The sequence below is a fragment of the Anabas testudineus genome, chromosome 13 (assembly GCF_900324465.2).
Source record: "Anabas testudineus chromosome 13, fAnaTes1.2, whole genome shotgun sequence".
Classification (NCBI taxonomy): Eukaryota; Metazoa; Chordata; class Actinopteri; order Anabantiformes; family Anabantidae; genus Anabas; species Anabas testudineus.
The window spans coordinates 8,014,141-8,041,048 of record NC_046622.1 but is presented as its reverse complement, the minus strand read 5'-3'; the positions used below and the strand labels follow the sequence as shown (position 1 = coordinate 8,041,048).

Below are 26,908 nucleotides of genomic sequence, written 5' to 3'. Positions count from 1 at the left end.
GAACCTCATTGTCCTGGAATGAGTGTCCTTTAGATGAAGGTACACAGCTGATTCAGGTCCTGAGGTGTTACTCCTCCTGTGCTGTGCCATCCAATGGTTGACACCGAACCAAACTTATCTTAATTGTGGAAGTTGTGGTCCGTCTGTCCAACTAGTGGTGCCAAGATGGTGGCCAGGTTTTTAGTTAATGTCAGTTAATGCTACTCACTATGGGTCTAAGGGAGGCTCCTTCCTTGTGTATCTAGGAAAGTCCATAAAGGTAAGGAATGGCTTCCCCAGGATACAAATGCAATGATTAAACAGAATTAAATTACATTGGTGGCTACAAAAGAAAATTAAATTAGAGTTACCATCACCCCAACATTAAAACTGAACGTGAAATGACAAATAAATAAATAAATGAAAAGGGAAATTTTACTAATATTTGTACTTCGCTTGATGCTGCATGAAACGGAGGCATATGCACACACATGCACACAACCACATAAGACAGGAAGCCTGCTAAGCATACACTCCTTGTTTGAGGCTTTGATGCCACAGTGTGGATGTGCTGCTGTAAAGCTCAACGCTGCACCCTGCTGGCCAACACACACAACAACAGACTGTCCCTGCGGAGTTCACTGGGTGGCTGAACAGCCAACAGTCAGTGAAAACACCATATGTTCATTCTTGTGCCACTTGTTTTCCAGTTTATGGTCTCCAAATGGAGCCACTGTGGATATGAGAACCTGCAGTCTGCTACTGGTTAACAGATTCCCTCAAAAGACCTGAATGTTTTACTCCCTGTGCTCATCAACAAGAAAAGTAAGTAAAGTAAGTTAAAGACAAGATCACAGTAGATTTAAGTGGACTAAATAGGAGATGTACTCGTTTATACATGTTGTATATTTACTGTATATACAACAATTTTACCAAAACAAGTATAGTATAGAGGATTAAAAAGGTTAAATGACTCCTGATTAAAAGAACAATACTGAAAGCATGAAAAGTGGTTGGTGTTTTTTTGCCTCTTTAACCTCTCAATACAATGAGAATTACACAGTTGTAAATGGATATCAACGTCAACTCATTTCTAACAGTCGGACAGCTTTCAGCACCACAGTGGATCAAGTGGGCACTTAAAGATTTTAGTTCCAACAGCGCACAGCAAGACTTCCAACTGCTCATATTTCTGTATGAAAAACCTGCAAGAAAAGCAACTTATGAAAGCACTTTCATGGCATTGTGAGTAACCCATAAATGTCTATTTTTTTAATAGTGATTCAGAACAAGATACTGGGATTGTCTGATCTTGGGGGGTAAAAAGCAAGCTCCTTAAAAAAAGACACACTCAGCGATTCCACAGCCTTTGAAAGGGCAAAGGTGTCCGGGCTGATGATGCAAGACCGAGCTCTGCCTCATAACAGAATGATAGATGATGTGGGGCAGAACCAGTCGAGCCTTAAAAGTCAGCAGTTACAGGTTAAAACAAAAGTATCAGTACATCAATTATAAAATTCACAGGCGTTATTGTTGGGCTGAGGAACCACCTCAGGGTTCAGGTTCTGACCATCACTAAAGTTATGGTAAAAATTGATAAAATTAAATAACACAAAAAAAAAAGAAAACACAAACAGAAAAATACAACACTAGATCAGAAACACTGCTGTAGTGCGTGTGCAGAATACACCAATAGAAAAAAAAAAGTGCAGCAGAGAAACCACTTCATCAAAACTGAGACGGGAAAACAGCAGTTTCCCATTTAGATTAGAAAGTGGCTGGAGTCAAGGCACGTTAGAGATCATCGGGAAGTTGGATCCAGTGTGCAGCATAAGAGCTAAAAACAACTTCACCGCGTTTGGGTCTGATGGGGTCAACAATTTAGTTAAATATGATTCAGTCCTACGTTTAATGTGCGAGTCAATTAAGACAATAACGGCCAGTTCACCCTGAAGGTATATTTTAGCCTGTAAGACACGTCATGCCTGGTACTGCTGCGTGGTTCCAACTTCAAGTTTTAATGATAAAACAATAAATGGAAGTCAAGGTCAGTGTAAAATAGATAAAATGATGCTTCAGTCGCCCACATCTTTTATTATGAACTACATAATTCATCTTTCCAGCTCTGGAAAAAAAGCTAGTTGTTTTTTCTTGTCAAATATAATGATTAAACAATTGCTACTCTGCAAAGCTATATTAATAATTAATAGTTTAGCTATTTTTATCTCCTCTCCTAACTTAACTTTGGACTACATTAATGTAAACATACTACAAACAACATACTACTGCTACTGTTTAATAAAAATAATTGGTTTGTCCAAGTAGATAAAACTGTTTGAAGGAATAAGTAAACAAAAACTTAGCATTAGCCAAGATTGCTAACAAGTTACAGTACCTTTAAAGGGATTTGAATTTTTGGTTTATTGTTGTGGTTTGTAGTAAACATAAAAACTGTGATAAATGGGTCAAGTCACATGACTTAATTGTTGAAAAAGTGGACCACTTCCTGTATATTGTCTTTATAGGCTAGTACTGTACCTTGATATACAACGACAGAAGACTTCAAACAAAACAAAACAACAAAAATGAGAAACTTTAGCATCATTAAAACATAATAATTACTGTAGATTATTCACCAAATTTAAATATTTATATATTAGCTACTGTTCCATAAAGATTTTTAAAGCTGATACGGTATACACAAACAGGCTGTACCGTACAATGAACTAGCAGGAGCATCATGTGCCTGAAACACACTGCTATAATTTCAGAGACACTACCTGTTGCTCAAGCTGCTCTGCTGTCATTTCAATTTGCCGTAAACTACGCCTGTAGCAACTGGGACTGTTAGAGGAGTATTATAACCATACACACTGTTTACACACAATTAGAACAATGACAGCTCCTACGGGGCCGGAGAACGCAGTTGACAGTCTGGAGAGTGCATTCAGCATCATCACCAGCAAATGAATAGGAAGATGTGTGTTGGTTTCCCAGTGTGTATGTGAATAAAATATAAATTACGAAGCAGTGTGAATGAGCATAATAAAGAGAGATTGTGCCCAACTAAGCATAAGAATACTGTATGTGTGTGTAAATATAAAAGCAAGAGTCTGCATACTCCCTGTCTCCCACAGCAGCTGCAGACATAACCCTCAGCAGAAATGCTGAATGTGTGCATGTTTGTGTGCAATTTTACTTTTACATAGATTTTCAGGCAGTCGCTTCTTATTATATGCCTTTATCTCCATTTGTGTGTTTGCCTTTTTCTCCAGCAGTGCAATACAGATCACATCGCTTACGCTTAAAGCCTGCTGGAAGACAAATCAATTCAATCACTGGCATTTCGGTGTCCTGATCCATAAAAAGAGGATGAGTGGAGGAGGAAGATGAAGATGAATGGCTGACTCATCAGCGACAAAACAAAACAGCAAAACTCATCACTGAGATGAGAGCAGGATGGACACACATACCCACACACACACACACACACTTGTGGTATTACAGACAAGAGAGCATCTACTGTATGTGATTAGTGTTGGCTGCACTGATCATTTGTCAACAGCAGAGGGCATTCTGTTTTCACACAACAGGCAATGGGAGAAACACATGCTCAGCGGCACTTCAGATAAAAATCATAGATGCTAACTTAACTCATACAATCTGGTCTTCAGCACCAAAGCTTCACCACTAAATGTGAGATTGAAATCCGGCAACCTTTTGAAACAACATAAAACACAAAAAGGCGGACAAATGTCTACAGGATTGCACTCGTGCATTTAAATGCTACATATATATACACACATACTGATATGTCTTCAACACGTGTAGGATTTTTATTGTGATGACTGTTTAGAACTGCAGTATTTCTTCTCCTTTCCTTTATATCTCACTGTCCAGTATGATCAATGCTCACTGAGCAAAAGGCAGTAAGGCAGTAAGAGTCCAATTCAGGCTAGAAGTGGATTACATTTCCAACACTAAGGTAATTTTCAAATGATGTCTCCCCTTTGGGCAATGATGCTGAAGATGGCTCCGACTGTTTTATGGAATGTAACTAACATTTCTTTTAATGGGGCAGATATAATGTACTGACGAATCAAAACAGCCAACACTGAGCTGTGATATAAAATGACTTATTTTCTATGACTTTTTGGAAGTGTCATCGCTCAGCCATTGAGCTGGAGAGATTTCCTCCTGTTTTATTTCTTCCCTAAAGATGTTAAACCAAATTCTTGATAATACCAGACTTACAGGAATTTAATAAAGCGACCAATCTGCCTTTAAAAGCCCACATGACCAGAATATACTCAGTGAATAATGCCACTGTCTCATTGACTGGTGTTTTCGTGCCATTTTGCTCCAGAAAAAAGTTGGAATCAGACAACTTAAACAGTTGCCCAGTCAGTGAATTGGTGGGGAGCTTGCAGTAAAATATGATGTTCAATGGTATCAAGAGATGCGAAAGTTTCAGTGAAACAATGATCCTGACTGTTTTAGTACTGTACCACAGCACACACCTTAATATTAAGGATTTGAAAATCTCACAGACCAAGCTGGTGTATTATACACCTTTATGAAATGTAAACATAAAGTGGAAATTGATATAGCATGCCAGTATTTATTATAAAACATGGCATTTTACAATTGCGACAAATAAAATCAACTCTTTCAATCACTGTTTCATTAGTAATGCATGAAAATAAAACCATAACTCCTTAATCTCTTAAATCTGCAGGTAAAACTGTGGTTTAGAGGCACTTCACATGTTTTTGACTTTACTGACACACTTCAGCCTTACTGCAACAAGTATAAAGAACATCATTATATTGTTATGTATACGTAGATTTTAAATCTAAATAACATCACTGCAGGCCAACAAAGACAACATTTCCTTTGCAGATATTAAAAGCACCTGTTGAACTTGTTGGCATAGCAAGCATGAATTAAGATACCTCCATAACGCAGCTTCTTTATCTGTCTCCATGTTGTTGTTGTAAGTCAAGGCTAGTGGCATGCTGCACGTGCTGCTGACGCATAACATAACACACGTCACAAAACATAGATTTGGAGAAAATAGATCAGCCCAATGGCCCTATTGTTGGATACCCAATCTAGCTCTTTAGGCAACATCCGGGGCGATACCCAATATTAATACCGTATCGTGCATCCCTAATGGAATAAAGTGTAAACCACATGAAAATTGTGTAATCTGAGACAGTTTGTGTATATTGTGCAGTACTTGCTCAATCATTAGTCCTGACTCTTGCATGAAACTTACTACGACACTTAGCACAGCGTCCTTTTTCGTACTCCAGAAGGTCCAGGGTCCGGCTTCGATCACTTGCTGATCGCCTCTGCCCACTCTCCCTTAGCCGAGCGGCCTCTTCTTTGGCGTACACCCCGAGCTCCTGGGTGTAGCGCCCATACATCTGAAAACACACAGTAAAAGCATTAGCTTAAGTACCCCTAACATCATACAGGCAAATTGTTTCTCATTTTTCCTAAGAAACTGCACCCTCAACATCAACGAATCAAAACAGGGAATCAAAAGACAGGAAGTTACAACTTCTGTGCACAAACACAAACATCCTCTCCATCACCCATAATGCCCCTGGGTAGTGGACAGGAGCGGAGGTTCTAATGACTTCCTCTTAGCCACCTGTGACAACACAGCAAGGTTTAGATGGTTATTAAGTCAAGACTGATTTCAGCAGCATGAGAGTTGTTGATGGGATGAAGGTGGATAACAAAAAGCTAATATCCCTTTTTCCACAGAAACATGCAGCCTCAGGATCTTTTTTAGTACAGACTGTTCTGCATTTAACCTCAGAGAGATAAAGTCAAGCCCTGCAGAAATGACTGACTCTGCCAGATGGTGGCCCTACAGGAGTCAACATTACTGTGGCATCTCATCCACTAAATTCTCAGTCCAAATGTTTGCAAACATTTCTTTTCTGGGAATAACAATGAAAGGTATATAGAATTTGATTCATGCCAGACAATTTCTCAGCCATTCTGAATCCCTGCAAAACTGACTATATACGGATTCCTGAATCAGATGTGACAATATTCTGCACACAATGATTGAACCTCCTAGATTATAGTCATTACTCTTTAAAGTCCGAGCCATGCGGTGCACAACAGAACCCCACAGTGGAAGGAAGAGAGGAGAGACGAGGGAATAGAATATACTGAAGTCACAGTGCGAGACCATCCAAACTTCATAAGTGCTCATCTTCTTCTGAGAGGGCTCAAAGAGTGCATCAGACTATATTTGGTAATAAACACTGGATTATATTGGGACTCTTCAAATGGAATATAATCTGATGTAACTGTGTATTCCCGTCTAAAAATAATGACAGTTATGACAATGCTCAGAATGCTTTAATGATAAATTACTAGAATGACCTTGAAAAAATAATTCATACTTTCCACGTCACAATCGACAATACCACTGCCAATACTCATCTGGTTGTTAACAAAGCAAAGTAGGTAGTAGTTGTTTACATAGCGTTGCTATGTCTGTTTTGATGATCAAATGTCCATATTCAATTCATTCTCATCAGGATAAAATAGATGCTGGAAACAGACCTACATTTCTTGGAACATAGCCCCTATGGTCAGATGGAAGTGTTTAGATAACATATACACAGACACACGCACACACGTACTCACACACTGTGAATAATGAGATATACCTGACACCTCTAGACGATGATGCCTGTTGGCTATTTATAGACACACCTATTTTTGTACAAATTAGCATGAACCAAATATTCCACTAGTATTTTACTGGGGTCAGTGATCCCCGCAGGTTGACTGACAACAGGATACTACCATGCAGAACATTCAGTCAAAAATAGAGGATGACAGACATTTACCTTAATCCGAGACAGGTAGACACCTTACCATTTATAGAAATGACTGGGTCAAGTCAAGTCAGAGCCCTGCCACAACCATGCTGTCAAAAGTTCAAGTACTGCTGTTTCCAAGTGCTCCAACCACGTCTTGTGTAAGTTCTGTCCATATCAAACATGTTCGGTATTTGTAAAGCCTCGCCAATTGTGTCATCAGGGTCAATAAAATTCCAGTAATCTGCTGGTGTCAGAATTAGAACTGACATCTAAAATGCATCAGGCATCAGCCAGACATGACTCATCTGCATTGAACATCATTTCTCAATGTCATTACAAAATCACAAAAATGATGTTTTTGCAAATTGCAAAAGTCTGAAAACAATACTAAGGCCCAAGTATGCTTCAAAAACAGTGCTTTTGGATAGCACAACAGTGTCTGAATTCTGCATTCTCACAGCCAATTTGAGGAGACAGTTTTCCAACAATCTAACAATTTTCTCTGAACTCTGAAACAGATAATCTAACTAATGCCATTTGAAACGTGGCAGGTGTGTGAAAGTGTAAAAGTAGGCGGTGTCTGCACTATATTTTATGTATAACTCAGTACAACATCATTAATGCCACCAAGAAAAATCTGGAATTGTGCACCATTATCCCATTTTCCAAGACTCGTTCTCCAACCACTCCCCTCTCTATGACAGCAGGCTTTTCACCAAGTGTAGCAGAAATGTTTAAATGAAGCTTACCAGGGTAGCAAGTTATGTCTCTCACACAAGTTTCCAATCAGTTGACCTCAGTGGGGCACAAATTTTGAATTTAAGCGTAAGCGTAAAGCATGAGTTATGCTTCTGCATTGAATCTACAATATACCTGTTGCATATGGTCCACAGGTATATTGTGGATTGTTAAGATGTTTATCTCTGCATGTGCATGTCTGAGCGTCACAGACCAGAACTAATGTTGACTCAGTAACATTGCATCGTCATATGTCTTTTCTGTGTTTCTGTAGAGGTAAGTGGTACTCAACATATATTTAATGCAGAAGCATAATTCAACCTTAATGCGGGACCAAGTGCAGCAGACCAGTGAAACAATGTCCACATTTAAGAAGTGGTTTCAATCCAAACCCACATCTAAACACCAAACCATGTTTGCCAGAAATAATTAACTAACTAATGAGACCCCAGTACCTTTCCTGACACATGTAAAAGTCATGTATCGGAGTAAAGGACACAAACATTGAGAAAAAAGGAAAATAAACAAGGAAAACATTTGGGGAGCGATTTGGGGTTTCTGACATCAAATACCAACCGCTGTTCTACCCAAGATGCCATTCTCTATGGCATTCTTGGCCACATTCATGATCGCCAACCCTAAGTTTTAATTAAGTATAGAGACTTCAAACGAGATGGAAACTCAAAAGACCCGAAAAACAAGTGGGCAGAAATAGGCCTTCTCAGATGCACCCCCTTGAATCTTGCATCTGACCAGAGGAAGAAAACAAACAGACCCATGCAGAACAAAGGCATTACTGGTTGAAAGCCTATGATTATGTTGAGCATAGTCAGAAACGGGCACTCGGCTGAGCCTGCCAGCCTGGGTTAATTGATCCCAGATGAAGGGGTTGTCCCGGCTTCTGGGGCAATGGCAAGGGCACTGTTGACAAATAATTCAACTATCAATATGAAGGATTTTAGAAAGTGGAACAAACTGAGACCGTATGAGGCAAAACATTTGCAGTTCTTGTTGTTGTGGCTGCTGCTGTTGTTTCAGAAATTCCATAGTAATAATTTAACATGGATGAAACAACATAGTAAGGACTGGCCATCATGCAGATAACAAGTGAAGGTTTCATGAAGACAGATATACAGTATATAAAATGTATATATATGGATCAACTGTCAGGTGACGGTGTTTAAGCGTTTTACCTGGATCAGGCAGAGTGACCTAACGTCTACTTATTAAAATTTTCAGAGATGGATCCACAGTTGACACTGAGACTAAAAATAGACCCATATTTCAAAGTTACTACCTTGAATTTGTTGAAGTTTAACAAATTCATGGATGATTTTTTCAACACACTGGGGGGCTCAAAAGGTTTTAAATAATGTAACACCAGAACTGAGATTGTGAATTGTAAACACATTAAGGATGAAGGACGTCTCAGGCAAAATCTGAAAAATGTTTACAGTTCTGAATTTTGCAATAGGTCAAAAAACAAGGGCAATGGAAGGGAAGTCCTTTTTTACTGATAAGATAGACCCAGAGATGGAAAACAAATCATAGAAAAAAATGACAGAGAAAGAAGGTGTAAACAAAGGTCTGTCTGTCTCCTGGAGCCAATCAAGAGGCTCACTGGAGCCACACCTCCTCCGGGTTCAAGCCCTCAAACCAATTAATGAGTAGGTTCAGTCAGCCCACCAGATCATTGTTGTAAGAGATAGGGGCAGAAACAGAGATAAAGTACAGATGAATGCATTCATCATGCCTCTCTCTGCCACTATAACTGGCCACTTTAACACAATCGACATGTACCTAGTTTCGGCTGGTTGTACTCAGCAGGATGTGAACAAAAAATACCCATGCTGAACTGAAATTAAAATTCATGTTTTCTGAGAAATTAGTATAATAATAATAATAATAATAATAATAATAATAATAATAATAATAATAATAATTATTATTATTATTATTATTATTATTATTATTATTATTTGGTTTGACTTGTACTTAATTCCTCAAAGTATTAATTATTTAAAAAAAATAAAAGTAAGTTGGATTACAGTCTTCTGCATAGCCCCCTTTGGGATTTGAGCACTGTACAGTACATTACTGGCTATGGCCCACTGAGAACAAGACAGGAGCCTGTGTGTTAGGTGTAAGATTGTGTGACATTGTGTGGTTCTGTGTGCATGTCTGTTGTCTTGTAGGGCATTGCGTGTGGTTTGAAGCCAACTACAAACAACGCAGGCTCAGCACAGTGGAGACCCCAGATTAGGAACAAAGACCCTGTAAAATACAAGACAGTGTTGAAACCATACACACACACACACACACACACACACACACTGCTGACTGCAGTCCAAGTGGTCAAACCCAAATGACAAGGACCCTCAATATTCAAACCCAGCACTGTGACTAGTCACTTCAGCTAATGATCTCTGCGTGTCTGAGTGTGTGCATGTGGGTATTTCTGTTTGTGCAAATGTGTGTGAAGACAATGGAAAATGGTAAAAACGCATTGATTTTGATCACTCAGATTCAGATGGTGCAGCGAAAAGAGACAAAAACCAAGATAACCTGGTGTTCTCTTTTTTGTCTCGCCAACCTTCCTCATCAAAACATCCACCCATAAAGAAACAGACAGAGGAGAGAGTTCAACACACACCTTTTCCTCCTATTTTCATATGTGTATGTGTGTGTGTCAGTACACTTGTGTGGGAAGGAAGGAAGAAGAGAATTTGAAAGAATCATTGTGCAATTAATCTAAAGGAGGGACTGTGTGAGGGGACTGAAGGAAGAAAAGGTGAAGAGTGACACTGTGTGGGATTGAGAAAGGAATTTGATGGTGTAAAGACTTTCAGCCTGAAGAGGATAAAACATTGTGGAGGTAAAACAGAGCTGGTTTTAGGTTCATAAAATGTTGATGAACACATACCTCTTTTTTCTTTTAAATGGCTGACGTATGAGTCCATTTTAAGTGGCATTGCTATTTACTCTAAACACACATTGAAACCACTGACAGTTGAAATGAACAACAATGATTATTTTCTTACAATGTCACTTGTCATAGGTTGGGATACACCGGGCCGCAAGAGAACAGTCACTTCTTAAAGTTGATGGGTTTCATGACTTTTTGAGGAGTGTTTTTTTTTTTTTTTTTTTAAATAGTCGTGGCGTGTCTGGCGGACTTGCTGCACCTGCATCCCACATGTTGTCGTAAGCATTAATGTTTTGTTTCATAGCATTTAATGTCATGCATGAAGCAAGCAACAGAGATCTTTACTTCTTTCCAACTCCATGACCCCACTTTTTTATTTTCAACCTTATAGTCCCTTTGTAGTGACTTACCCTTCGCTAAATATATGAATAAGAGACTTACTATACTTTATGTTCGGTGTAAATTTTACTACTTCAATTGGCTCTTTAGTGCATTCTCAAGGGTAATTTATAGCAGTTTGCTAAATATAAGTGTAGCCTAAGAACTGCAGGACTACACTTACAAAATAGATGAAAAGTGAGCAACAAAGAGATTAGTAGTAGCAGAAAGGCTGAAGGAGTGAAATGTTGGGATGTACAGTAAATAAAGGTTTCCCAATCTTCCTGTGGGGCACCCCGGGGGGCTAATAGGGAGTGTTATGTGCTTGTGCCAGGCTGCCATGCCAACCCTCTGGGCCTTTCTCACACGGATCCAGATGGAAGAAAAGAAGGATGGATGGATGGATGGATGACAGAAAAAAAAAGAGGCAGGAAAAGCTATGTGGCAGTGATGGACACGCTGCAAAGACCAGTAATGAAAAAGAAAGGAAAAGGAGAATGGGTTAATGTGCATGGGGGAGGGACGATAGGAAGTTTGGCGCTATATACCGAATCCATCCAACAATGTGAGCTGAATTTAGATTGAGGCAAGAAAAACGATGGAGGGAGAAGAGAGTAGGATAAAAGAGTGCAGCTGGGAATGCTGGAGGAATAGCTAGTGATTAATGACAGAGGCTTCACACCTGTCTAATGTTAGCACCAAAGAGAGAGCAAAGAAATAGTCAATTACAGTACATATACACACACACACACACACACACACACACACACACACACCACTGCACCCAAGTGCAAAGATATTCATCCTGCTATAGTCATTGGGATACTAGATAACTCCAACTTGTGCAAAATAAATATTATTCATGTTGCAGTGTATCAGTTAAATTAATATGATCATTTAGTCCAATAAACTGCATCTTCAAGAGAACAAATGATGCACAAGCACAGTCCAACTTCTTCCCCTTGTCTCTGTCTTCTCTCTACGAGGACAGAGACGGGAGTTCAATGAGTACTGATGCTGTACTATAGTTGCAGCACGCATCTCTCTTCTCACTCTCGCTCTCTGTCCATTTGCTGCCCCGTTTTCTCACTCCAGTAATCAGTTCCAATGGCAGGCTGGCAGCTGCACATTGGTATTAGTGCCACGTCTTGACCACCGCCACAAGAAACAGCCACAGACCCAGAAAAGCACTGATATTCACCTGTGGACTGGGTTTGTGTGAATGTGTGTGTCTGTGAGCAGCAGGTGCACTCTCCTGTTGCCTCATTAAGAAAACCCATATTTACTTGGGCACATTCAGCCCTGCTGGCAAACTGCACTCTTGCTCTTTCCAAATACTTCACTTCCATCACCATTTGTCCTTCCTTCCTTCCTTCCAAGGTTTAAAGCCACATGCAGCTTTGAAGGCCATTGCTGATATTGATTTGTTTTTGAAAACATTCTTTCAGTTAATTTACTGTTCCAACACTGCAAAACTTTAATCAAATATTTACATTAACAGTAGATAAAATTAGTGACTGGCGATTACTTATCGATTAAAATATATTATATATATTTAACTAATAACGAATAAGACAAGGATGTGCAATGTAACGGTCTAAAAGTATGCCATAAAGTACTGTGGTTGGTGTGGTACAAGGCTGCAAAAAAGCCTCTAAACAGCATTTAAAGTTATAAGATGATAATATTAAAGGAGAATGAGACAGGTTTCATAGGTGGTTGCTGAGAAAAGAAAATCTATAGGATATAAAAATAACAAAACCATACAGTGCTGTTGAGCAACACCATATTGCTCTTCTTCACAGTGTGTTCTCTTTTCTCCCTCCCATTGCTCCTTTTACCATCCATCCCACACTGTACACACAGTCAGAATGAGGATGCTGCAGAGAACGGCGAGGGTGTCATGTCAGTAGGAAAGCAGCTCTAGTGGACCGATTCCCATTAGAAGAACTGTTCAGGTGACAGGGTTGACGGCAGTGTGCTGTACTGCGAGTCAAACCACACTGAGCTCAGCAGCAGTAAAATATAGAGGGAGAGAAAATCATCCCCCCATGATTATATGTCATTTTTACCCGTTTGTAGGATTCATAAAAACTGGTAATCTAAAAACTGTTGTTCCTGCCATCACTGCAGTTTGACCTGCTCACAGACATTGTTGATGGTGGTCTGACTTCTGCCTCTTGACAAACACAAGTCTGTTTATAAATGGCAGACATTAGTCACTAAGGCTTGGGAGCACTCACATGAACAACCAGCTCCGAGTCCATATCCACATCCAACTCACTGACAGCAGAGCCGTCAACTCCTAACATAACTCCACAATTTATCTTCTAGTATCATCACAAACCGATCCAAGACACTGAAGAAACAACTCACTGACAGAAGAAACCAGAACAATGACAGGAGCTTCTACACCTACTGTATTTTAACTGTTGATTTTTAATGTTATAACATAAGTGGGGCTCTGTATTAAGTAGTTCAGACTTGCTATACACTTGCTACTACATTTTGGAGATAAATGTTGTACTTTTACTGCACTGCATTTATTCAACAGATTACTTTTCATTCAGATGAAGACTGGAGGTCAGGTTGGAGGTTAGCTGTATGATTTTCTACTGCCAAGCAGCTTGCATTCTTTTGACCCTGAGGCAGCAACTTGTTGCTGTGTGTAGGAGACACAGTGGAGAACAAGATGGATTCATTGATGTGCATATAAAATATACACAGCAGGAAGAGACAGTGGACTGTTGAGTTTTTCACTGCAACCCAGTCGACCTGGCAACATATTTTGATCCTACTCATATCAAAAACTCCTAACAAAGGGAGTGATTGAAATGGCTGACGCCAAATACAGAAGGCAAGTTATTCACAATATTACTGATGAATAAACAACCTGTTGCCAGCAACACATGATGTTGATCAGTAAGTGCAGATCAGCAGTGACTAAATGTGGAAAAAACTGCTAGCTAAATGTTTCATACACAGCGGTTCAGTAATGATAAAATGCTCGGAGTTTGTCTCCTCGGTGAGCTCGGTCCCACGCCCAGTGTACCCAATTATTTTTCCTCACTCTAATTTCCAGTCTCTTGTGCATCAGAAGGCTGCAATATTGAGGCTGGCTAAGAAGGAGGGCAGCAAGTTAACAAACAAAACACATTAGAGTTCAGTAATAAAAGGGTAATAAAGCACAGAAAATGAAATATGCCAAAACCTGACTTTCAATATTAATTAATAATTAGAATGATTAATCTTCTTTGAATATAGTAATTTATTAGCTTAAACGTGTGTGCACAGAGACATGCAATGCCAATATTTATCTTTTTATATACTTACCATCACCCCTTGGGTTGCTGAATTCGACTCAGTAATAATATCACATTCAGAACCAGACTCAAGGACAAAGAAAAAGACAATCACCTGACTTACACCTTCGCACAGTCAATAAAATCTTAAGTCCACTTCTTATTTAAAAGAAAATGAAGTATCTGCATCACTTGTTATGAAAATGTTCCAGTGATCAGTAGATAACAAAAAGCCCCTATAATTTCAAGTTTGCTGACCAAGTGCAAACCAGCAGGGATATTTTTTGCTTCATAATTTTTCAGTACTGGAACAGAGGCCATTTATAGATAAAGAGTAATTAGTCTTTGTGAACCACTACAAAATTCTACTGTCACAAAACATGATATTTTATTTGTTGAGTTTTAAATGATAACAATCTGACCAGCCTATACAAAGAGGATGGAAAGGGCAGTAGAGTTTCTCAAAAGATGATTGGTCATCACAGTACAAATAACACTGCAAAGAGTCTAATTGATAATAATAATAACAATAACAATAACAATAAGTAGTTCTGAATCGAAGGTGAAGTAAAGCAGAAGTAGGGGAACAGACAATTGAGACTTAGTAAGAACAGGAGTGAGACTGAGGGAGGAAAATGGAGAGAAAAGACATTTCTGCACAATGGTTTCCAGTGTTTGCTCTCCCTTGGATACTGTCTCTCACACGTGCTCAGCCGGGACGTGGGAAGGCACCACCATGGCACTGCCCTGTACTGGCCTCAACACATACACACAAAAACACAAGGGCACATAACACATACACGAACTGGGGACATACTGTCCAGCAAACGTATCATGGACATCTGAGAGGGAAAACACAGCTGTGACAATAACCGGCGTGAGAAAGTGATGGGTTATAGACTGTAAAACAAGAGGGAAGCAAAAAAAAAAAAAAAAACGACAACAAAAATAAGTGGTGAATAAGTACAAAAAGGAGGAAGAACAAGTGGTGTGAGAGAGCATGAGAAAAGATTATTTGGAGAGGGAGAGAGAGAGGCTGAAATATGAGAACCATAATATAAACAGAACGCTGCAGTGTGAGAAAGAAAGAAAAACAGAGAGCACACGAAAGTCAGATACAGACACAGGTGAGAGGAAAATAAAAGTGTCAGAAGAAGAAGGCTCAGAAATTCAGCCACTGCAGTCTCTCTTTCCCACACACACAATCACACACACACACACACACACACACACACACACACACACACACATCACTTAGACAAGAAGAGGGTGAGGAGGAGGGACACAGCTTACTGCCACAGTGGCCAGTTTTGTGTCAATATCTATAATGGAATAAAGGCTTCCAATCAACCAGTGTGTGTGTGCGTGTGTGTGTGTGTGTGTGTGTGTGTGTGTGTGTGTGTGAGTGAGAGAGAGAGAGAGAGAGAGACAAACCTGCAGTCATCAGCAATGCATACCGCCACCACCTGCCAGCTACACCCTCCTAACCAATTATTCTGCAGCCCTCTCACTTTGCTTATTAAAGCCGTGTTCACCTTCTTTACGTCCGAAATATTTGCTTTTAAAAAAATAATGGGACTAATGTCATGTTTAAATAGTTTTAACATGCTTTGCTGCAATTTAGTATCTTAATGTTCTGGTGTTTACAAAACTGTATTTATACTGCATGTAAGGTATATTCTGATGGTTTATAAGCTTATAAGTATGAAGAAAAAAGTGCGGGAATTAAAGTGTGGAAAGAAAAGAAGAAGAAAATGGAGAGGGAGAAGAACAGAGAGGAAAAATACAAGGTGAAATGGGGGGATGAGAACAAAAAGAGAAGACTAAGAAGCCCAAACATAGGCACAAGCAAGACTCAGTAACTCACAAACACACACACACACACACACACACACAAAAATTACTTTAATCCTTTTTTAAGGGATTAACTTCCTTAGCCTTATCATGCGCGATGAGATTAGCTAAATCAAGTTTACTCACTTACACATACACACGGGGGACAAAGAAAGCATTTTGCAGAACAATGATAAAATAAAAGCAAAGCAGAAGAGGTGGAGAGGGAGGCGAGGTAGACAAGAGACAACAGGGCGTGAGCAGATCTATTACACGTGTGTCAAACAAATCTTTCACTCGAGCATGCAATAAGAGCAGCCTTTGTGGTGGATCATCCACTAATAGCAGAAAAGTTCAATATAATCCCCATTTCATAACCTAGCCGGTCTACATTTATTGATCTGGCATTGTTGTAACATGGATTTGGGGAAATGGTTTTGGGAATGGCCCCCACAAAGCCCTCAATCTCCAAATAATCACTGAGACAGGACAGGTGACCGTGAAAATGCTCCACTCTGATGCTTTGGTAAATCCACTTAGCTGACCAATTAGATCAGTGCATTTTGAGATGACTAGAGGATAATAAAATAAAAAAACAGCATCTCATTTTCACAAGTGTCTGTGTACACAAAAACAAAGTTCAGTCTTTGCTAAAATGCCATTGTTCAGCATGTGCCAATGGAAACAAAGCTTTGGCTGATAACATGTTTAACAATGATAATGAAAGATTTGGATTTAAGTTGCCAAATATTTGTGCCAATATCCAACGCACACATGTGACCCCACCGTGATCAAGCCAAAATAAACTCAATCATAAAAGAATCTAAATTTGTGATACAGAATAAAAAACTGGAATTATTCATTAGAAAACTGTAATGAAAATGTAATAAATACTCTGTAGCTGGTTCTATTACTACTAGTTGCTGGTAAACCAAGAAATAGTGAAATCGTCTTATCTTTAGCGCTCTGTATTCAGGTATATTACTGATTCATGTTATGTTGTTAATCTACATTAAACAGCAACTAAACTTAGACAGGCAGAGTTTGGCCATAGCCAGGTAGCTAGCCTAGCTCAGCAGGTGCTACTTACTCTAAAAAGAGAATTACATTTCATTTTTATTATATATAATTCAGAGTTATAAAACAGTTCCTTTTATCCAACTAAGTAAAACTAGTCTGTCATAAATGCTGAAAGAACACCCTCTGTTTGTTTCCTGGCATTTGATGTTCATTTTCCAGGCTTGTCAAAAATTTCCAGGGGGCAAAAAGCAGCATTTGTACTTTTTTTTTTATATATAAATAAGATAATCCAATGGCTTGGATCGTAGATATTAATATTTTATTAGCTTTGCATCACCAATAAAACCTGGATCAGAAATGCAGTACTTCCAGTAGTATTGCTTAATATCCTTAAAGCCCTCTGCATACTACTTTTTAATATTAAAGACTGCCTCTACCTTGGAAAAGACCACAGTATATCCTAATACTGATCACCACATCAAGAGCAAAATCATATATGATCACTACAGACTAATTAATAGTAATAATCAAACTGATGTAAACATTCTCATTTGTGGTTTGTCTTTTAAAAGACTGAGGTGAAAGTCAGTTTTCCCACATCGTCCCTTCAGAGGTCTGTCCCCTCAGGGGGTGAATCGTGCGATCATGTGAGCCAAGTCAAACCAGTTGCTGAGGTGCAATACGTGACTGTACTGGTCTCAAACCAGAGTCTGAGGTCACCAGTACTGTAGCAAGAGGTTAGAGTGTTACAGCTGTCTTTTGTCATGAAGTACAGCAGGACAATAACATGAGCGCCTGAGTCACATAGTGGTTATATAACAGAGACAGATAGGGACTGAAATGGCATTCACGTGCTTATAGCTTCAAGACAATACCGCTCACCCCACTAATGAAGCAATCACCATGAATAATCATAAACAAATAAATGGGTATTTGAATCATAAAGAGTTGTTTTATAGCTTCCAGTATCACTACCTGTTAAACTCTGACCTCGCTGATAACAATATACATGTTACAATTCAAGGTCTTTCCTCCTGGAAAAACGTCAGAGTATCTTGAGTTATGTAACAATATGGAATCATTCAAATGAGTATATTACCGCAAACATTACACTGTGTCTGAAAAAAAAAAACAATCAGTCATAAAGAACACTTCGTCGATTTTACTCAGGGCACGGGATGAACCATCTTATCTACAGAAAAGAGAGATGGCTGTTTGTCCAGCTTCTGCTCTGTGGGACCCCAGGTGTCTTCACTCCTGCTGCTTTTACTGGAATACACACATACACAGTTAAGTATATCAAAATCCCCCACTGATCCAAGTGAATACTGCTTATTTAATGCACCACACACACACACACACACACACACACACTACCCTGTAGGCTGAAGCTCTTCCCTTAATAAAAGTCTTAACGTGGAGCCACGCTAGTAGATACTCCCACTGTATGCTGAAGTTATCATGGGACTAATGTGCTCTATGTGAGAGCCTATGTTTGCATATTTCTTTGTGTCTGAAGCATTAGGGTCCATATCCCGATGTTATCTCCATTGTTCCATAGGAAGGTTACTGTGCAGACTTGTGCACCTCATTGACATATGTGTGGTTAACAGAAAGCTGAGACTTTTTATATTACATTAACCAGTTTCAACAACCAGGGATCAACACATTTACGCAATCGATTATATTGACACGCCGCCCCAGCTCTAATATCTACGGCATAATTAAAATGTGGTCATTGACATTCGTTATCGTTATTACTTTTACCCAGCAAACTCACGCTTTAACTCTTGACATAACATACAACCCAAAGCAGTTTACTACCTATTTCTAACATAAGCCTAATAAGAGCCTTTTCCTCCTCTTTTCTATTCAACCTTGCTCTGATCTTTAATGTCTTCTGCTCTCAAACAACCTAATGTGGGAGTTTGAGTGTACTATCAAAATAATACACATGTTCACTTGCTACACCTCTGTCTCTGCACAGCTTTCTTATCACAGAGAGTGTGATCACCTCTTAATAGATTTCAACTAGGAACACAAAAAAGAGAAAGGAAGACTGAATGAGGTAATGCAACGTGTGTGTTATAATTAATTTAAGGTTAATGATGCCCATCTGTCTTAAAACAAGGGGGTGTCATTGTTTCATTGGTAAAACTGTACGCGAGCACACACACACGCACAGCTGTTTGATTTGATCAATCTCTTTTGATTTAGCCAGCACCCTCACACAGGCCACAGCTACTTGCACTACTGATTGTTGCTGATAACTTTGAGCTGTGTGTGTGTGTGTGTGTGTGTGTGTGTGTGTGTGTGTGTGTGTGTGTGTGTTTTGTTTTTGTGTGAATGTGTGTGATTCTAGCTGCATGGAACAGAATATAAATTAGAGAGTACAGGCTGCTCCCTACAGTGCAGCTCCATATGCATACATAATATTATGCTTAACAAAATATAAAATGAATTACTGTGGACCGGAACTAAGTGTGTACTGCATTTGCCTTCACATGTGTGTGTGTGTGTGTGTGTCTGTGCACTGTGTTGTGGTCACTGGGGACTTGTATACAGGCTGTAGTGGAATCATCTTGTGCTAACAGGTACAGGAGGCAATCAATGATGTTCACAACAAGTGCCACCAACAACACACACACACCTGCTCCCGTGAGAATAATGGCCGTTACTGTGTTCTGACTATTATAGCTACAAACAGAGAGACACTAAAAACATGAAGCTCAAACTGACCTACACAAACATAGTGGTCCAAGTTTGCTGAGGTCAAAGGGCAAGTCTGTGAAAAGCAAACTTAATCCTCATATTTGCACATTGTCCTTCTCATTTCCAATTTGACATTTCTCCAGATCTGCTTAACCCCACTGAGTTTAGTGTAATCATCGCATGTGTGCGTAACTTTTGGCCAACATTAATCAAAATTCCCCTTTAGTCCAGTCCATATATTGATGCTTCAAAGCTGCAGCACATTAGGCTGATTTCTAATGAATGTGTTTGTCAGCTCTAAATGTTACCTCTCACATTCTCCTATTGTCCTCCTCTTGTGATAAGGTGTTCTGATATTATCTAAACATACATATCTGATTTCACTTGTCTCACTGTTCTACCAGGATGGTCTGTTATCTTTTTATGGTCCGATGGACGCGTCCTGCAGATAACCTATAAGGTGATGGGTTCACAGCTTAGCTTGCTTGTGTTAATGTAAAGTAAAATTCAATCTTTAACAGCTGTTGGTCTGGTGAGTGATCTGGGAAAGTACCTACCACACCACAGAATCAGCTGAAGCTGGAAAACTATGGATGTCAAACACACAAGAGTGACTATTTCTCTAAACGTAAAGCCGTGTGTGTGTCTGTGACATGAGGGCTGGCAGTTCTGCTGCATGGCCAGTTGGGATGATTAAACTGTGAAAGTGGCAGTGCTGTGACACAAGAGTCTGGTGCAGGTTCAGTGGCTGAAAATAGATCTGTCAGTGGTGCAAAGCAGCAGCAGCTACGGTTTATGGGCTCAGCTTATCAGCCACGAAGACAATATGGCTGAAAGTAGCCACAGAATATCCATATGCATACACACACACACACACACATCACAGCAATTTCAATATACCGTTTTGTACATTAGGGGTCATTTATAAACAAATACACATAACTGTAGGTCACCAAACACTCATCTAAAGTAGAGAGATTTTGAATAATATGACATTTGAATATATTGTCTCTTCCTCATTTTTTTTTATCCAATTTGAAAATATTATCAGTAGCAAACAGGAGTTGATGGTGCATCTGTATTTTAACTTCTATCTGTCACTACTCAACCTGCCCGATTCATTTTAAGCATGTGGAAAGAGGCAATTTGCAGCAGTGTCGCCACATTAGCATGTTAGCTTCCACCATAACAGTAACTGTCTGCCCCAGTTCACTGTGCAAAAAGGGAAATTAATTTAAAATAAAAAAACAGCTGTTTCCTAGTGCACATAAAGAGTTTACAATGTAGGTATGAACTGCCCTAAAAAATACGGAACTGGCTGGTTTCACTCACATGTTCAATAGAAGTAATTAAAAAAGCAGTGCATTATGATAACAGTGGAGGTTTTCTTTGTTACTGTCCACAAAGCAAACTAAACTTTACTTTTATACTTCAAAATGACCAAACTACAAGCTAACTGAGATAGAAGAAGAGACAGGTGGTGCAAATGGAGGGCAGTCCAAGGCCCGACAGCAGAAGGCACAGCAGGGTCACTCTGACATTCAGCTCTGGGGTTGACTGTCCATAAAAATCAGAAAAACAACTTCAGTCTCGCTCCTGTCATCCAGTGTGCCGAGTGTTTGGCATGCATGGGCATGAGAGACGCGCTGCAGTGTGGCAGGATTTTATAACTGAACTTTGATCAGTACACACACTTATAACTTCTATGACTGTGTGGAAATCGGATGTTTTCACATAATAGATGACAAACAAAGACATTAGAACATGAAACTCAAGTACAGGCTGAACAGAAGTTTAGTTTATGGGGCAGCAGCTCTGCAGGTAGGCTGAACTAACAGAGAGAGTAGTAAATTAAGGTAAGAAAACAGTAATGACTAATGTAATGGAATAATTTGATATCAAATATTAAGGTATTTCATCCAAGCTATTTTTTTCCTTTCTGCAATTGAATATAGCTTAAAACACACACACACACACACACACACACACACACACACACACACACACAACTAAAACAACTACAGTGGCTGCAGTGGCAAGATCACCTCTTTACACTTTCCCCTGCCTTTGTACATTGTAACTCACTTTGGATAAAAGCATCTGCCACAAGGCTAAAGAAAATAAGTGTCTATTTGCAGTTTAACACAACTAATTCAATATCTGTGTTTCAGTTTCACTGGGGATAATATTCTGGTCTGCTCTAAACTCACAATTATAAACTCTCACCCCTGGAAGTTGTTCATTATAACAGTCTGGTCTGTTAGCTCCAGCACTATTACAAGTACATGGTGAAAAACCGGCCAACAGAACACCACAGATTGTTGTGTGTGTTACCATATGTGTCCATAGTTGAAACACTTTGTGTCTGTAATATGTTTCTGTTGACAGCCAGGTTAACCTTCCTGTCAGTCACCTGAACTGAAACGGATGTGCAGGTACAAACAGTCAGATATTAACACTGGCTAATCTCTGGTTAATCAGTCAACTGCCATAACAGAATATCAAAATGACCAATGTCCGGATGAGTGTGTGGACACACACTCATGCTGTGTTGTTAGGAGGCTAAGAAATGCATTAGTTCAGTGAGCGTCCTTTTTAAAATCTGTCCAAGAGAACATCATCTGTGATCCATTAACTAAAGGACTTTTTCCCCCCTTGATCTGTGTCTGTAGGTTAGTTGGTGCATGTAGCCAAAGTTTGCCTACATGAGGTAAGACATATGACTATCAGAAAGAGACCTGGGTGTTTCCCTAAGGGAGTCAGCCCCCAGTTAAGATGTGCATATTAATAAATCAAGACCAACTTTCAGATCAGAATCAGCACCTTTAGGCTTTAAAGCAAGTAGCTGTTGGAAAATAAAATGTGCCAAAGTCAATAGGCTGTAAGTGTGTAAACACAATCAATATTAAGTCTTCTTCTGCTGTGTGCAGTACACCATATTTAAACTATTTATACTAGCACTTCTGGCACAAACATGCTCTAAACTTAGATTAGATAAGCAAATTTCACAGTAGTGTGTTGCACTGTACATCAGGTTGTCGCTTCTCCTACTCTGACGCAGTCGGCACACAACACACAGTGAAATCAGATTCTGTGGGAAACACTGATGTGTGTATGAGTCACACTGAACATAGAAATACTGCATCATCAGCAAGGTGCTTCCAAGCTTGTGGGAGCTGTGTGTGTGTGTGTGTTATTTTATGTCTTTTATTGTCTATTTGCAGTTCATAGCGTTCAAAGTGCAGCCCAGCAAAGGCAGACAATGTATCAGATGGTTGCTGCCTCTGAACGAATGCTTATTAATGCATGTGTGTATGAGTCCAGATCCTGCATGGCAGCTCTCACATGACTGAGCCTATAGTGCAGTGCACCATCCCATGGCCCTGCGGCACTTTATGGGAGCTAAACTCCAACAGGTTTTCCTCTCTTTCTCTCTCACTAGCGAGGAAGGGGAGGATGGGAGAGGGGAGGTGCAGAACTGCTGAGGCTTGGACCAACTTATTAGAGAAAGATCGATGTGTATGAGCTCTCAACACTGGCAGCAGGATGTGGGAGGACAAGCCAGCCAGCGCGCACACACATTTGAGCGTGGACGGGAGAGATGGAGGGAGGACTGGAGAGGAGAAATTGAAGGGGTGGAAGCAAGAGGAGGTAAAAAAAAAAAGAGGAATGAGGGAAAGCTAAAAATAGCATCTATTGATCCAACTTTAACATGAATATAATGGAATACAGGAGAAAGAAATGCAGCACGCGTCTCTAACTCAATCATGCGTCCCGACAACCCACTTGGCATTTTACAACTAATACATCACACACACACACACACACACCCACACACACACACACACGCTATTAGCCACTGCATAACAACGCAGGGGAGTTATGCAGATGCACAACTGCTACAGACTGTTCCATCCTTTAGACACTGAGCTTTCAGACCAAAAACAGAAGAAGAATGTTTTCAGACAGTTCCCCCTTTTTAATCGCTCTGAGCATCTCACCTGGACAGGGAGAAAACCACAGATGGAACAAAGACTGAGGAAAGGCAATTTGAAATGCCTGCTACACCCTCATATCTGTCCTACCTCAGAGATTACGAAGTGAAAACACACACAATAAGACCGGCTATGGGAGACTGCACACAGCCGTAGGTGCCATACATGCTTAAAAAATACACCCACCTGCAGTAAAAATAAAATAAATATTTGTGCTACAGGATGAACAGAGGGAGACTGGAACAAGAAGTACAGAGCAGGGTGGACACGGCTTTCAAATTAAAACATAATTGTGAGACGATAAAGTCATTCTGTTATAAGAATAATGTACATTTTATCAAATATTTATGAGGGAATGAAGAATGTGGGATTTCACCCATAAGCACAGTGATTTTTAGATACTGAAAATATGAGGATTGATCACATCTGCATGGGTTTCTTTTTATTGCTTAAATAAAACGTTTACATTGTGTCATGTAATTTACATGACACAACTAGGTTTTATTATAAAATACTTTGTTTTTGAACTTAAGGTTAATTAATTTAATCTTTTATTTATTTTACAGTTTTGTTTTATTAGTTATGTGTATTATTGTCAAATATTGTAACTGAATATTAAAATTCAGCCAATCACCTACCCACTATCCACATCAAGGTCTGTAGTATAAATACACCTGTTACAGGTGAATCAGTATCCTGGACACCATGAAGACAAATGAACACCTGAAATAAACTATGCAGTCAAAAAAACAAACAAACAAAAAAAAAAAAAACTATTCACCACCTGGATTTAACTAAGCAAATAGGTAAGAGCCTCCCATTGGATAATTACTACATGGATGATACATGGCAAATTATTGACATGAATCAAGCAAAGAAAACATCTAAAGAGATCGATGAAACCACTAAAACTGGTTTAACTGTTCAATAGAAGAAGGTCATGTGGTCTGATGAGTCCAGATTTACCCTGTTCCAGAGTGATGGGAGCATCAGCGTAAGAAGAGGGGAGGGTGAAGTGCTGCACCCATAATGTCTAGTGTCTACTGTACAAGTCTGTGGGGGCAGTGTTATGATCTGGGGTTGCTGCAGTTGGTCAGGTCTAGGTTCAGCAACGTTATGTCCTCAAAGAATGAGGTCAGCTGACTACCTAAATATACTGAATGACCAGGTTATTCAATCAATGGATTTTTTGTTCCCTGAGGACATATTGGAACGAATATTCCAAGATGACAATGTCATCAAGGATTCATCAGGCTCAAATTATGAAAGAGTGGTTCAGGGAGCATGACACATCATTTTCACACATGGATTGGCTACAGAGTCCAGACCTTAACCCCACTGAGAATCTCTGGGATGTGCTGGAGAAGACTTTGTCCAGCGATCCAACTCTCCCATCATCAAAACAAGGAACTTAATGCTACTTTGGACGGGAAAAGATGTTACATTGCAGAATCTTACTGAAACGATGTCACGGTGAATGTGTGCTGTAATCAAAGCTAAAGGCGGTCCAACAAAACATTAGAGTGTGTGACCTTTTTTTGGGAAGGGTGTATAGTGTATAAAACATCGTTCAAGTCATAGAGTCTCTCTTGGAGTACAGTTAGATCTGTCATTAAGAAAAAGAAGGATAGGGCACAGGTGTAAAACTGCCATAGAGTGACTTATGATGGAGACCATCAAGACACCTGTGACATCTCTGAAGGAGGTAAAAGCTTCCACACAGCTGACATGAAAGAGAGTCTATATACAGCAACACAAACACATTCACTGCATTCAGGTGATCTCAATTTAACTAATTGTGTTACTTAACCCTACTGACTGCGCCAGCAATGATTTATGTGAGTGACTTTAAAGGGGTTGAATACTTGTGCAATCACTTATTTTATATTTTAATAAATTTAGACAAACGATAAGAGAGATTTTTCACTTTCACATGAAATAATGTAAGCGACCATGATTCAATACTAAGAAAACTTAAACTGGGGAAATTACATATTTTAACTATGAAACTCAACTCTGATTTAATATCTGTGTCTTATCTTAGGTTGTTGCCAAAAAAGATGGATTTTTAATATCGGCTGCTTAAAAATATCTACAAAATGTTCTATCATCTGCAATCTGCCAGAGAAGCTTTCTCCATTTCCTGCATGCACCTGTATCACTCACCGTCACCTTTTCAATTACCCTCTTTTGTTAAGTGTCTTAGCAAGGTCACCTCAGGGTGGCATCAGGTGTCTCTGCAGTCTAACCAACACAATAGTCCACATTCTCCCATAATGCAGTCCCTCCCAGGTAAAAGTGAGGAGAGAGTACACACCACCAAAGTCTGACTGACTGAGAGATAGATATATATCTATATAGATATATCTATATCTATATCTATATCTATACCTATATCTATGAAAACATCACTGTCCTACAACTTAACTTGCATTACTACAAAAAATAGTTTTGTGTTTTACAGGGTGGATGTGAAGTGGACATACAATCTGTAATGCAAACCTGATAACTGAAAAGGAAATGGAAAAAATGTCCACTCCTCTGTTCTGGAAAATAGCACCGGAGAAAATGCCAGCCAGTGTAGGTGTAAAGATTGTTTTTGTTTTTCTCATCTTCTTGGGATCTGTCTAAAAAAGTGAAGTGTAAAAAAGGGATTTAAGACAGGGGGGGATTCGGGGATAGAAGATGGTGTGGCGAAGATGCTGAAGATGCAGCAGTTGATATTCTAAGGTTTCACACTCATTTGGTATGCTTTTCCCAGGACCAGGCTGTGCGGAGCTCTCCCCATCAGATGAAATAAATAGGTTGGAGACTTGGGCACTCTGGGTTAAAGTATTTGAATAATGCTTCATGAGATAAGAGGTATGGGAGTGAACAGGAGAGGCAGATATGAGCTGTCGCCATGTGCCTGCGAGGAAACACACACTTTAGGTTTCAACCAGATGTGTTCTCATTGATTCTGATCCTCATAGTGAAATCCATCAAGAGGTTTGATATCAAACAGTCACATACACTCACACACAAACCCCCATTCTTCCTATGCTTGAGTGCGGCAGAGACATGATAACACCACGCGGCAACTGTCGCACCAGGCCTTAGGAGACTAACCATTGCCATTGACTGCTACTGCACCATCTACTACAGTTTGCTGACTCTGGACCTTTAATA

The 26,908-nt window shown here is 39.5% G+C and overlaps 1 protein-coding gene across 1 annotated transcript in view; it reads right to left on the bottom strand.

Annotated features, from left to right (window-relative positions):
• clcn2c (chloride channel 2c) overlaps window positions 1-26,908 on the bottom strand; it is a 112,930-nt gene that overhangs the window by 73,536 nt on the left and 12,486 nt on the right. The window contains exon 2 of the mRNA XM_026367023.1: window positions 5,261-5,411. Within this exon, the coding sequence (XP_026222808.1) occupies window positions 5,261-5,411 (151 nt within the window). The remainder of the gene's footprint in view (window positions 1-5,260; window positions 5,412-26,908) is intronic.